Genomic DNA, 14,642 nt, shown 5'->3' on the forward strand with positions numbered 1-14,642 from the left:
TCATTTGTGTTTATTCGTACCTATCGCTAGGAACAACCGTTTTTTTTCGTCTGCAACCATGTCCAAAATGACAACTGTAAACAAATACGAAAACGTCAGTGACATCTCATCATTGATAAACTTTCGTGACACGTAGCCTACAGTTAAGTGTTTCTCAAACCTGGTCCTCAGGGACCCCTGCCCTGCATGTTTTAGATGTTTCCCTCTTCCAACACACCTGATTCAAACGAATGGGTCGTTATTAGGTTTCTGCAGAGCTTGATGACGACCCGTTCGTTTGAATCGTTGGAGAGTGAAAAATAAACTCTTCAAGCTCCAGGAACTATAGGGAGACCATGTTAAAACTCAACTAAGATCAGTAATACATGACCCCCTTTTATCCAAATACAGTAGGCCTATGTGGTAGGAAGATCAAATAAGGTAAATTCATAGACTTAATAGGCTACATGGTATTTATTGGCAATGCAAACACACATAATATGGATAATAATAAAGCAAAAACAATAGTTCAAAGTTAAAGCATTAAATTAGCATGGGACTCCTGTTAATATAGGCTACTGTATTGTATACAGTACATAATACATAAAGTATTCTGAAATGCACATTGAGTTGTATTTATAGACATGAATAAACAGAAAAAATGTAACTAATGCATCCGATTGCAGAGGAAACAAACTGAAATTGTCCCACTAACCCTCACTTAGCAGAATGGATGGGTTAGGCTACATCATTCAGTAAAATACTTGGATGTGTGCAAACTTTTGCCCTAAGCAACGAACTGTACAAAAGTGAATATTTAGTGCATCAGATAATCCGAAACTAGAAGCGCACAGCTGAGACTGTGTTTATGTGGTCCACAAACTTAAACAACTTCAGAAGAATAAGGCAAAGCAATGTCCCTTTACAATAACTGATTCTGAGTTTCAGTGTTTTAAAAGATAACATCAAACAGAACCAAATGTCAGTGTAGCCTACAGTTTGTGATTCAGCGTTAAACCTGGCCCAGCGATCAGAATACTTAAGCAAGGCACTGTGTGCAGCGAGGCTTTGAGCAAGACGCTAGGGTCAGGTCAGAAGAACGCGCTCTTCCTCCTCTGTTCCAGCACCCAGCCGTATGGGTTCATGTCCAGCTTCAGCATGTTCAGTATCCAGGGGTCCTGCTGGGCGCCCGCTATGAACTCCTCCAGAGTGATGTGACCTGAGACCCACAGGAGAACCGTGTTAGAACCGTAGCTGAAACCAAATCCTTCTGTCTGTCCGGATAAGTCTTAGATGTGATCATGATGTTACGGCCATGGCCTGGTTCCTGTCCCTTTTACACCCCCTGCTGGTTCACCTGGATTATAGTATGCCTTCTTCAACCCGGCTTTCCAACCACTCCTCGTCAGATTGTTGTCACAGCTACTGTTGTAGTATGCGCTTTTGACCCTCAAGCATTGCTTGATTCGCTTGCCTTGCCTTTTATAACCCGTTTTCTTTGTGTCCAGGACCATCATCCGAGAACCCAGTCCCTGTCTGCCTGCTGACCCGCTGATTCATCTAACCAGACCAGAACTCAGGACTACATCCAATAAAACCCCTACTTATAACTGTGCTGCGTTTGGGTCCACTCTGTACCACACCGTAACACATGAGGAATTGGTGAGAGTAAATATGCAGTATGGTTCTGCATCTTGCATCACTGTAAAATGTGTAACTATAAGCCCCTAAATATGTTATAACAGTAGTAGAGGAAGCAGGGGTGTGAGGGGGAGTGGAACTGAGTTTGGTAGGGGGGGGACTGAGTTTGGTTGGGAGAGGCACAAAAAACTTGGAATGAACATTTGTTGAATGAAAAAACGGATTTAACAAAAATGGGAGGGATGGAGGGGAGAGGGTTTTATGGGGGGGGGGGGGGGGGGGGGGGGGCAGGAGGCGATTTGCAATCTCTTCATGGGGCATCATTTGTATTGAGTGGAAGTGAAGTGTGACGCACCATCTCCATCCACGTCCACGCTCCTCAGGATCCTCTCACACACCTCGTCCACGCTCAGCTGCGGCTCGCCCTGGTTCCTCATCGAGGTCTTCTTAATCCGGTAGATGCTCTGAAAGACCCCACAGAAACAACTCCGTCGGATGACGTTCTTGGATAACATGATAACGTTTGTCAGTCATCACAACTCATGTGTGACCAAATGGACCTGGCCTACACAACACCACTCCCTGGGAGCCCACACGTTTTCACAACTAACGCTAGGTTACTTACTTGACATTTCCATTCCGTTATACCTAATTTCCATGACGAAGACATTCTAAATTTCGTGACATTTCTGCATGTACATCGTAAAGGTGAGGATAAAATGTGGGAATATTTATAACTGTGGGCCTCATACAGGTTAACTGTGTGTAGATTCTTTTTACATGACCTATCCATGACGTGAACAAGTTCAAATGCAAACTTAACGTTAATAATATTTCAAACCGTATTTTACAACTGTTGATATTTCCTTTCCTGCGTCTTCTTGAGTGGAAGTTAAACCCTCATCCTAAAGACCCGTCTTAACCCGTGCCCCCGTTTATTAAGCTGAAACACCAACAAGGATGTCAGTTTACTTACATCAATGATCGCCCGCAGTTCCTTTCTGTCCACATAGCCGTTTCCATCTTTATCATAAACCTTAAACGACCAGCGTAGTTTGTGTTCCAAGTCCCCACGAAAAACTAGATTCAACGCAGCCACAAACTCCAGGAAATCAATGGTGTTATCCTGCAAGAACATTCAATACATGAAACATCCAAGCAAAATATCTCACTTTAATGTTTTCTCCTTTAAAAATACTACATCATCTCACCCCGTTTTTGTCGAAAGCTCTGAACATGCTCTCCGCATACTCTGAAACTTCCCCCGTGGGGTCCACGCCAAAAAAACGCTTGAACTCGTGAAGAAACAGAACCCCACTCGGACATTCCGTCACAAACTTTTTGTACATATCCTGAAGAGCTTTCACCTCGATCTCCTGCTCATTCTGCTCCGTTGGCTGTGTTTGCCCCATGTTCGGCAGGCCGGCAGTCCTGCTGGCCCGGGCAGACTCTCTCCTGTGGGCTGAATGAGAGAACGGTATTACATCATGGTAGGACCTCCACCGCTACAGCAGTCATCAGGAAAGCTTCACATATAAGGCAGGTGATTACAGTAACTCCAGGACTTAAGTTTATTTGTGTTCTCGGTGTTTGGCGCCCTGCCTGGTGATGTGCTGGTGAGCCTGGTGTCTTAAGAGAGATGTAGGCCTAGTTGGAAGCATCCTGGAGGTAAAACCATTTCAGGTAACATGAGTAATGATACAACATGCAGTATTCTTTTTACTTCAGAGACGGTATTGATAGTAGATTGTTTTGGTGCTGCTTTTAATTGTTAAATGACATGCGTATTAATATGTATTTATTATTTAAATGAATTAATATCTGTAAATAATGTCAGATAGGCCTACAAAGATTTTGTCCTGCCTATAACATTGCTAATATAACCTTCCAAGCACACCTCAATTACTTTTCTAATAATTTCATGTATCTGTAATTGGTTCAGCTGGGTCTGATATGGAGACTTCTGCAAACACACTTTGTAAGAGAATTAGACATAATAATGCTTCAGTTAATACCATCTCCCTGGTTTGAGTCACCTGTGAGGGGTTGAGGTGTGTACCTGCTCCTGGTGTCCGTTCCTCCTGGTTTTCTGTCGTGTCACTTGTTCTGTACTAGTTTCCAGGTCGTTAGGGCAACAGGTTAATGGATTCCTTAAGTATAAGATCAAGATCAGGAGAAAACCTTCAAAACAAATAGAGAAACTGTACGATATGGCATCGCACCGCTTCTCATTCTCAGTGCAGTTTGGTCAGCATAAAAAGTACTAAGTATTTTCTCTTCTCTGCAGTCTGCCTGGTTAGAGTGGTGTCCTCCTTTAGCCCTGCCCCCCCTCCCCCCCTGATCCCAGACTTAGTTAAGAAGATCTTTATAACTTTAAATCTCCAGAGTTGGTATATCAAGGTCACTTAATAGGATTGCTCCAACGCCAGGATAATGAGCTCAACCTGGTTTGGGGCGAGGCACAACCAGGACACCTCTTAGCTGTCTGCCTGATATCTGCCTTTAATCATGTAATAATAATAATCATAATGTTAAATCATGTATGTGCTTATGCTCATGTTAAACTACATGGGTGGGTAGTGGTTAATCTGTGACCTCTAGATCTCTGATCTAGTGCCCTGCCCCAACCCCAACTGATAGGATTTACTGGTTCTGTTTGCAACACAAACTTGATTGTTCAACTACAGACTCTATTTATAGTGTGGTCAGGCCTCCCTTCCTCTAATCCAGACCTGTGGTCAGTTACCAGTAAATACTGTGTGAATACTGTAGACATACACATCATAAAGGGTTTGGTAGGATAGGCAGTCACAAGTGGAGTAAGGAGATGTCTTTATAGTGAGCTTGAAGGATATTCATATACTTACACTTCTGGAATTAATACAATTCCATATATACTTATACATGTAGTTAATATTATTCCATAGGTATTTACACTTCTGTTCGCCTGTGTAACACCATGTTAGCTGTAGAATCTAATTAGTAATTTTTTAGGGGTGGGAATCTTTTGGTACCTCTTGATTCGATTCTTGGGGTCATGAATCAATAAAAAATCGATTCACAAAGTTTTGCTAAATTATGTTTTTATATTTAAAAAAAAACATTACAAAAATAAATAATAAATAAAATCTTTATTTTACATTTGTGAATCGATGTGAATTGCTAGAAGACTGAATCGCGATTCAAATGTGTATCAATTTGTCCCCCATCCCTATCCTTTTTTTAGTACCACCGAAATAAAACAGTTGAGGATTAAATATGATGTTGCTAAAGAGCATACAAGCCACTGGTTCATGGGATTTCAGTTTGATGTTTGTGGACTTTTATTTTGAAATGGGAAGCAATTGAAAACTGTCTTCCTGTCATGAATGTTGAAGACCAATGTAACCGTTACAGACGGATCTTTTACACAAAATACACGCCTGGAAGTGTGGTCTAACGAGACAGACAAGGACTCATGTCTCCATGACAACGTGGACGTCTACATGACAACATGGACGTCTCCATGACAACGTGGACGTGTCCAGACCACATTCACCACGAGGGCAAAATAAAACACTTCTTGACACCAACAGGAAATGAACAAGCATCGCTTCATTCAAGTAACCAGAGCAACCAGGTTAAACATGTCTCCTGCTTCCCAGTGGCCACCCCCCCCCTCCACGCTTCCCCCCCCCCCCTCCTCCCCTTCTCGCTTCCCCCCGCCCGACCTCCCCACATGGTTTCAGACAGACACACCAGCGCTAGGCAGCTGCATAACAGCAGTGGTTCCAGGCGACCAGAGCATTGTGACCTGGACATCCATGTATGACTCCAGTATAACAGTTGAAGAGATGGGCAGAGCTTGGTTTTACATGGCTACAGTGTTGGTCATTCAATGCGAAACACATGCCTGTTTTACAAAAGCTGAAAAACATACAATTTAAAAGATTCTCATAACAAAACATTGGCTTTAAAAATAGACCATTATACACACACACACACACACACTTCACATACAATTTAGGCCATTTTTAAGGTTGATTCAACTTCAACCAATGATACACCCCTCTTTAAGGCAGCCTGAGTCCGTAGAAAAAAAAGATCAAAAACCTCAAAAGAACATGACAGGTGAGTCAGTCCAGCCCCTCGTTTCCCTTTATAATAGTGCTCCTTCTCAAAACAAATACTAAATAAAAACACCTTTAAAAGACTCAGATATAAATAAGCTTCAAATCGTTGGTCCAAAACCAGATAGTAGCTGCATGGTTTCAACTGTCCCCTGACCCCAAGGTCAGACGACGTCTGGGCGGCTGAACAGGTCCCGTCCAGGGAGGTGCTGCTGGCTCCAGTCGCCCTGGGGGGTCTTGACAAGCCCACAGCAGCGCAGTTGGAAGAAGGAGGCCAGGTTCCTCCACACCCCCTGACTGCAGAGGGGGGAGGACAGACACACAGACACACATACTCGTTTTTCAAAACAGCAAATATGTCCCCCGCCTACATTTCATTAAGAAAATGACATTTAAAGGCCACCTCCAAACAGCCCCCCCACCCACATCTGAAAACAACCCTCCGCTTCTGGAGGGACGAGTGGGCAGGTTGGAAACCCCCTGGGACCCTGACTGAGAAGACGTACTTGTAGGGGTTCTGCCTGAGAGAGATGGGATGTGGGACTTTCTTCTGGTAGAACATGAGGTTGGTCCTTTCTGCTGTGGTCAGGCCGTAGAACGCTATCTGGTCGGAGGAAGACACAGACACGCCCATTCAAAGACCTGACGCATAACTGTGCCTCACACACTCTCCACACACACACTCCACAACAAACACCTCCCACACACCCCCCCTCTCCCACTCCCACCTGGTGCAGCTGCAGCAGCAGGGTGATGGAGGCCCAGGTGGTGTGGAACAGAGCCAGGCAGCCGACCCCCAGCACCCAGGGAGAGCAGCTCAGCAGCCGGGCGGCAGCGCTCCACAGCCCTGCCTCCTGGTAGTGCAGGGGACAGTGCGTCCTCCAGTCTGCAGGACACAAACACATGACCATGTAGGTTAGGGCTGGGCGGTCTGGCCTGGAACAGACCTCACGGGACCAGCGAGTCACTCACAGGACAGACAGCCGTAGCACATCCAGACTCCCAGCAGCGTGAGGGAGAGGAGGAAGAGGAGGAAGAAGTGATGGTTCCTGGCACCTGAGCAGACAGACATGGACATGTCATCAACTGGACCCAAGAGACTAAAGCTCAACCGTTCAGGACAATGACTGATTCATGTGACCAGCATGACCCCTGACCCCTGATTCATGTGACCAGCATGACCCCTGACCCCTGATTCATGTGACCAGCATGACCCCTGACCCCTGATTCATGTGACCAGCATGACCCCTGACCCATGTGACCAGCATGACCCCTGACCTATGCAGCCGTTGATCCACACAGAGTGGTGGTCCTGCCTCGCCACACACGCATCACAGTAGTGGCAGTGATTGGCTCTCACGGGCTTCTTGATCTGCACATGACACACAACCGACCAGTCAGCTGTCATGTATGTGGAGTTGTATCTGGCTCATGCTTCACAGATTGCAGACGCGCCACGCACAGGTGACAGCGTAGGGATACTTACCATACAGGAAGTGCAGAATATTCTGGGATCCAAGCAGCCTGCCTCCGCCAGAACTACTATATTCTGTGTGCACAGATCTGGCCAATCAGATGCTTCCACGTAGCAAATTAACATATTCACACAAGGACTACTAGCTTGGCTGTAGTTAGAACTATAATCTATAAAACATTATAGATGGACCCCTCCCTCCCTCCCAACCCTTATCCATCCATCCCCTCACCATCTTCTTCTCCTCCTCGGTGGCTCTGACGGTTCCAGGGTCGGTCCTGCAGGAGCGGAGGTAGTAGTACAGCAGTGCTGTGGCGTTCAGCGTGAACAGCACCTGCACCCCGGCACTAGGACCATGTGGACGCCAGGGGTCAAGGAGCAGCACACACTATCACCGCAGCAACAACCCCTCAACTAACATTACCATGAGTCACACATGAAGAAATAACCGTGTCATTCGTCTCGTAACAAGCTAACTATCCGATCACTCGTGTCGGTGGAGTTTAACAATATAACTGTTTCACCAGTCCTGTTAAGCCTTTGGTAAGCTAACATGCTATACCGTTGGTAAGCTACCATGTCATACTGTTGCTAAGCTACCATGTCATACTGCTGTTGAGATGGCTTGGCACTGACATACTGTTTGTCCCGGATAAAGGTGTCAGCTGAATGAATGAAGAGCCAGTGTGAGGAGCAGGAGGAGGAACAGGAGGAGGAGGAAGGAGGAGCAAGGAGGAGGAGCAGGAGGAGGAGGAAGGAGGAGCAAGGAGGAGGAGCAGGAGCAGGAGGAAGGAGGAGCAAGGAGGAGAAGGAGCAAGGAGGAGGAGCAAGGAGGAGGAGCAGGAGGAGGAGCAAGGAGGAGGAGCAGGAGGAGGAGGAAGGAGGAGCAAGGAGGAGGAGGAAGGAGGAGCAAGGAGGAGGAGCAGGAGGAGGAGGAAGGAGGAGCGAGGAGGAGCAAGGAGGAGCAAGGAGGAGCAGCAGGAGGAGGAAGGAGGAGGAGCAGGAGGAAGGATATCAGGCAGGAACCACAGGCACCAGGTCACCAGCATCCAGAACACAGACGCCATGAGAGACGCCGCAGGAATCAAGGACAGCATGGTGTGGTTCATCACCTTCCTGCTCACACACACACACACACACACACACACACACACACACACACACACACACACACACACACACACACACACACGGAAAACAAAGTAATCTACTATTGGCTTCCACTGTTCTCCTGCGTTCCAACAAGCCTGGTCTTATTTACACTCGGCTTATGTCAAATGTAATAAATTACTCAAGAATTCCTTAAGTAAATTAACTATTCAGGTATTATCAAGGTAAATGACGTATCCAGGTGTGGCAGTACTGTGAGAGGGGACAGGTGTGGCAGTACTGTGAGAGGGGCCAGGTGTGGCAGTATTGTGAGAGGGGACAGGTGTGGCAGTACTGTGAGAGGGGCCAGGTGTGGCAGTACTGTGAGAGGGGACAGGTGTGGCAGTACTGTGAGAGGGGCCAGGTGTGGCAGTATTGTGAGAGGGGACAGGTGTGGCAGTATTGTGAGAGGGGACAGGTGTGGCAGTACTGTGAGAGGGGACAGGTGTGGCAGTACTGTGAGAGGGGACAGGTGTGGCAGTATTGTGAGAGGGGACAGGTGTGGCAGTACTGTGAGAGGGGACAGGTGTGGCAGTATTGTGAGAGGGGACAGGTGTGGCAGTATTGTGAGAGGGGACAGGTGTGGCAGTACTGTGAGAGGGGACAGGTGTGTGGTACCTGCAGAACAGGTTGACCCCGGCCAGCACACAGCCCAGCAGGAGACTCTTGAGCAGCCAGGAGTCAGAGCTCCAGTCCAGGATGACGCCCACACAGCCCAACACCACCACACACAGCAGGAACTGCACACACACCTGGGGAGGAGGAGGAGGTTATACACACTGCACACACCTGGGGAGGAGGAGGAGGTTATACACACTGCACACACCTGGGGAGGAGGAGGAGGTTATACACACTGCACACACACCTGGGGAGGAGGAGGAGGTTATACACACTGCACACACCTGGGGAGGAGGAGGAGGTTATACACACTGCACACACACCTGGGGAGGAGGAGGAGGTTATACACACTGCACACACCTGGGGAGGAGGAGGAGGTTATACACACTGCACACACACCTGGGGAGGAGGAGGAGGGGGGGAGGAGGGATGATACAGTATTTATCAGATTATCAATGGGGTGAGTGTGAGGGTGTGTGTGTGTGAGGGTGTGTAGCCTGTATCTGGTGTGTGTGTGTGAGTGTGTACCCTGTATCTGAGAAGCAGGCGGAGACAGCGGGAGCTGGAGCGGAGGCGGTCCAGTCTGACGAGGTTCAGGGTGTGGACCAGCAGGGGGCTGTTCACCTGGTGGGCCAGCTGCAGCGGGCTGTGGCCCTACACACACACACACACACACACACACACACACACACACACACACACACACACACACACACACACACACACACACACACACATGAAACAGAATGTGTAGTGTATGTGTGAGAAAGAAGGAAAGTTTGTCTGTGTGAGAGAAATACAGTGCGTGTGTGTACGAGTGTGTCTGTGTGTGAGAGAGAGGTGTGTGTGTGTGTGTTCCACTAACGTTGCTGTTCTCTGCGTCCACGCTGGCCCCGGCCTCCAGCAGGACATGTGCTGCGTCCATGTTCCCTGCCAGCACGGCGCAGTGCAGCGCCGTGTTCCTGCTCTGGTCCACCGCGCTCACCGACGCGTTACACTTCACCAGGAAGCTGCTGGGCTCGGGCCTGCCACACCACACAGGTTCAACACAGTACAACTTTATTATCCAAACAGGACGGACGCATTACACATTACACTGCCCGCCAAAAAGATTACGTTATTATGTTCCGTACATTCTTCATTCACTAAAGAGGTTCTAGATTTATGTTGTACACTCACAAAAGGTTTTCTACATTCATTTAGTATATTCACTAAAACCTTAAATGGTATTAATACATTCACCATCCAGTCCTTCCAACACACTAATCTAACGGAGGTTTGATCACGTCTTGGTGAAGCGACTGTGGAGGGATTTCAAACCAAGCTTTACCTTAACCCTAAGTGTTCTATCCCAGACACATGCCCAGGGAAGAGAAAGGGTACTCTTTAACAGCAGAGTGTGTTGTCTCTCTGTGATGTGACAGATGAAAACGTTACCCGATGATCTTCTGTGCTGCCAGCATCAGTGGTGTCTGTCCGCTGGTGTCAGGCAGGTCCACCTCCTGCAACCCCACAGAAACATGATCCTCGTCAACGACAGCTCCACTCCAGGAGGGTGTTAGAGAACATCCAAATGTATCCACTGGCTCGACCTCTGTAGACCTCCACACAGGTCACAGACCAGGTCACAGATACAGGTGGAGCTCAGTATCATTGAACTGCAGGTCAAGAGGTCTCTGGTTCAAACCCCACCCCTGCAGCCCTCCCTACATCTCTTTGGATGAATCACACATCAATGTAAATGTTGTGTGACCGACCTGTCCCTTGGCCATGAGGTAGGCAGCGATGGGCATGTGCTGGAAGAGGATGGCCAGGTGGAGGCTTCGGTAGCCCTCGCCGTCCGGCAGCAAGGGGTCGGCGCCGTAACGCAGCAGCTGGATCACCATGGAGAGGTGACCCTGCCTGGAGACACACACAGGACAACGTCGTCAAGGAGACCACGCCGTTGTCAAGGAGACCACGCCGTTGTCAAGGAGACCACGCCGTCGTCAAGGACACCACGCCGTCGTCAAGGACACCACGCTGTCTGTAATCAGACTCTGCTCTACATACTGTGTCTCTTTAACAAGCATGCGTTTAACAAGTGTTTCCTAACTGAAAATACTAATGTAACACTGAAAAGGAGACTATGTATACAATTATCCTCTAACCATTCCAAATAACATCGTACTTACGTTTCTGAGAATCAACATGAAGTGTAAAAGCACCCATAAATCATGTAAAAATGCCAACTGAATGATAAGTAATGTAAACACTGCATACCCCTACCCCCCAACCCAACACCAGTGTTAGGTTGTCACCTTATGGCCCAGTGCAGTGGTGTGGAGTTCAGGTCACCACCAAGCTGGTCTATGACAGCGCCTTTAGACATGTAGTACCTTCATAGAAACACAAGATAACATCTAACAAAGAACATCACAATAATGACTCGTGTTCATAATGCTGACATCATATCCTCTAAACTTGCTCAACCAGTGTGACAACATCCAGTATGATAAATAAAGACATGAACATTTGCACTACGAGATTTGCTGAGCTGAGCGAAAACCTGAGGACGATGTCAAGTGTGTTAGTGTTGAGGTGCTAGCTGCTAGCTCCTGATCCAGGTGTGTGTTAGTGTTGAGGTGCTAGCTGCTAGCTCCTGATCCAGGTGTGTGTTAGTGTTGAGGTGCTAGCTGCTAGCTCCTGATCCAGGTGTATGTTAGTGTTGAGGTGCTAGCTGCTAGCTCCTGATCCAGGTGTGTGTTAGTGTTGAGGTGCTAGCTGCTAGCTCCTGATCCAGGTGTGTGTTAGTGTTGAGGTGCTAGCTGCTAGCTCCTGATCCAGGTGTGTGCTCCTTACTTGACCACTTCAGTTCGGTTGTTGATGGCAGCCCAGTGCAGCAGGGACACGTTCTCCTTGTCTGGCTGCCTGACGTCATACCCAGCCTCCACCAGCTCCTTACAGCGCTCCAGGATCCCAAACCTGCACAGGGCCAATCCAGCAGTAGCTCAGTGGTACAGTAACTGAGTGGAGATTGTAAAATTGCAGGTTCGAATCTCCCCCACCACCACCACCACCTGTATGTCGCTTTGAATGAAAGTCAAAGTGTCTGCTCAAATCAACATTGTCATTATCATCATTATCTGTGAAACTGCCAGGTGTTCTCTAACGCATTAAGAAGAGTGTTTGGCTGACATTCTGTTTTGACAGTTTAGAAATGTGTTCCCGTTTCATAAAGCATTCCACTGCATCGCTTTGTGTGAACTGGCAGTGGGACTACATCAACCACATTCTGCATGACCCCTTTACATCACAAGGAGTTTGAACTCTTCCCTACTACAGCCCAGGTTTTTACTGACATGGAGCAAACATGCATACACATACCTAGGATATACCCATGTTGGGAAACTAGTGACCTCACCACAGATAGCGTATGTGTTGCTTGTCATTTGAGTACCGCTCAATAAAGGGTATGGCTGCAGATAAAGTTCAAATCCCCCTGTGCGTTGCTTTGGATAAAGGTGTTACTGATTATATGACTTTACGACGGCATTACAGAAGTAAATCAAACCTACTGTGTAGCTTTCACAATATCCCAGCTGCTGCTCTCGTCCATGTGTGACCGTTTCTTGGGTTGTTGCGTCGGGTCCATCATCTGGTCTGCCCTGGCACCAAACTGACCGTGGAACCCCGGCATTAGCCCGTGTGTCGGCCCACTAAACCCCTGCATCTTGGGCCCGTGGCTGTGCCCCCCATGTCCGTGGCAACTTTCACCCATGTGGCTGTGCGAATGGCCCTGTGTGGCACACAACGGAACACGAGCATTATTCTACACAACCGCTAAATTCTGCCTATTCCTTCTATTCTATTTACAGAATCTGCGTGGAAGGAATATTCTATTTACAGAATCTGCGTGTCGCTTAGCATAAAAGCGTCTGTTAATAGAATTCAATTTCCCGAGATTAACTAATTCCCAAGCCTAGCAGTACACGTCCTGGTGAAAGTTAGTTTATTTGATCAAACGTAGATGTTATTAAAGTGAGGATCGACGAGCTAGCTGCCACACCAAGTTTCGTACTGTGTTGCAGGGCCGTCATCCTGGGAGGCTGTTGGGTTAGTAATTCTTTGCACCTTGGCTCGACTAATTATAATGTTAGCATTATCGATACTACCAGCAGTGCCAAGGGTTGTGTGCAGCTAACTAACAATAACGATGTTAGTGATGTCTACAGTACTAGCAGGATTGTATACACCAAGCTGGTAGCTTTCACCTTTTTCGCTGTTAGCTTGGCTAGTGCTAGCTACTGTACCGTTTATTTTGTTTCAAAAATATACGCATACTAAGATAATGTAAAGGAAACTTACAACGTTGTCTCCTCTCCAATCCATGTTGACAGAAACGAAACCGATGTACTCCTTCTTGGTCCAGTAGCTCACCAGCTAACTGATTCCACTTCCTTCTTAAATTCAACTTCCTGGTTGGGCAGGAATGGATTTGATTGGCTCAACACAGTTTGCCCCACCCCTATGACCTCCTTTAAAAACAATTTAGTATTTTTTAAATGTTCTGTTCTATTTTCTGTCTGTGTCCCGCTTTGGAAGTAGGGCTAAGGCCGATATACTTCTATAATGTAGTTGGTCAAAATGTTTTTGTTAAGCTATCGTAGCCTAGGTAATCAGGGCCTTATGTTATTACACGTTACAACTGTTTTGATTGCAGTCATAGCAAATGAACGGCAAGCTAAATCAAGTCTGATAGTAGACCGACCGACATAATATGACTTAACTTTAGAGCTTTTTGGGGTTAAAACAAAGTTAATAAAGTAATACATTGGAATGATATAACATAATTGAATTGGCCTACGTCATGTAGGATGTGATAGTAGCCTAGGCTATTGCAAACAACTCCATGTAAATTCCTTGTAAACATTCTTCACAGGTAGCTAATGTTTCTAGTTGCAATCCGTCCCACCCCTATTTTGAGCAGCAATCAAGAGAAACCTGAAAGGTAGGCCTAATCACCTCCAAAGTGGGTGAACGTGAGCCCGCCATTTCACCTGACAGTGCACCTGCGCCCTCCCTGAAATCTAGGTCTACAGAGATGCTAATAGATGAATCAATTAATGTCAAACACAAGATGCTGGCTGATGGCCGTGTAAACAATTTGTTGTTGTTTTATTCAGGTGGTAAATATTTCCGATGTGACTTGGAAATTAGTGTGAGCCACGCCAGGGATCTTTAGTCCAGAAAAATGGAAGACTAAGGCAATATGGAAATTAAGTTGCAATCGCTACGGAACCTGTTGGGCTCCCCAGTTTTCCAAGTTGGAGTTTCTGTTAAATGGTATTATAGATATACGTTTAAGAATAGGAATTGTACTTACTACATCTACAGATCAAAATAGATTTTGATGTTTTGGCGACAATGTGTGACTAGGCTATAGGTGGAAAGCAGCTCTTGTGGGCGTGTGCTTCTGCGGGATTGATGGCCTACCTTACCGGACAAAGGTTTAACTGATCAGTTTTTTTAAAGGCCCACGATCCTCACAATATTGCAACAGTGGATCCGGTGAGATGTGGAATATATGATAAATAGCGCCACGGTAGCTAACCTCATTTAAAGGATTACGGAATAGCAAGAGGCGCAGCTGCCTCTCTGAATCTCTTTCTCTCCATCAACAGCACCCTCAA

At 46.9% G+C, this 14,642-nt stretch overlaps 2 protein-coding genes across 2 annotated transcripts; both read right to left on the reverse strand.

Annotated features, from left to right (window-relative positions):
• Positions 1-447: 447 nt before the first annotated feature.
• Positions 448-3,128, reverse strand: LOC146246491 (guanylyl cyclase-activating protein 2-like). Its single transcript, XM_084682036.1, has 4 exons — positions 2,832-3,128; positions 2,597-2,746; positions 1,976-2,084; positions 448-1,198 (listed from the first exon to the last, which is right to left on the reverse strand). Exons 1-4 carry the CDS (start codon positions 3,030-3,032, stop codon positions 1,071-1,073), a joined length of 588 nt encoding a protein of 195 aa, XP_084538162.1. The 5' UTR covers positions 3,033-3,128; the 3' UTR covers positions 448-1,070.
• A 2,181-nt stretch (positions 3,129-5,309) lies between these two features.
• On the reverse strand, positions 5,310-13,471 carry zdhhc13 (zDHHC palmitoyltransferase 13). Its single transcript, XM_084683039.1, has 17 exons — positions 13,318-13,471; positions 12,528-12,748; positions 11,812-11,934; positions 11,271-11,348; positions 10,728-10,872; positions 10,408-10,472; positions 9,836-9,995; positions 9,499-9,624; positions 8,971-9,104; positions 8,217-8,319; positions 7,436-7,558; positions 7,216-7,278; positions 7,008-7,101; positions 6,702-6,785; positions 6,458-6,615; positions 6,236-6,333; positions 5,310-6,026 (listed from the first exon to the last, which is right to left on the reverse strand). The coding sequence occupies exons 1-17, from the start codon at positions 13,339-13,341 to the stop codon at positions 5,894-5,896; spliced, it is 1,932 nt and encodes a 643-aa protein (XP_084539165.1). The 5' UTR covers positions 13,342-13,471; the 3' UTR covers positions 5,310-5,893.
• Between the last annotated feature and the right edge of the window lie 1,171 nt (positions 13,472-14,642).

The sequence above is a fragment of the Hypomesus nipponensis genome, chromosome 19, assembly GCF_054491055.1.
Source record: "Hypomesus nipponensis isolate SF chromosome 19, ASM5449105v1, whole genome shotgun sequence".
Taxonomy (NCBI): Eukaryota; Metazoa; Chordata; class Actinopteri; order Osmeriformes; family Osmeridae; genus Hypomesus; species Hypomesus nipponensis.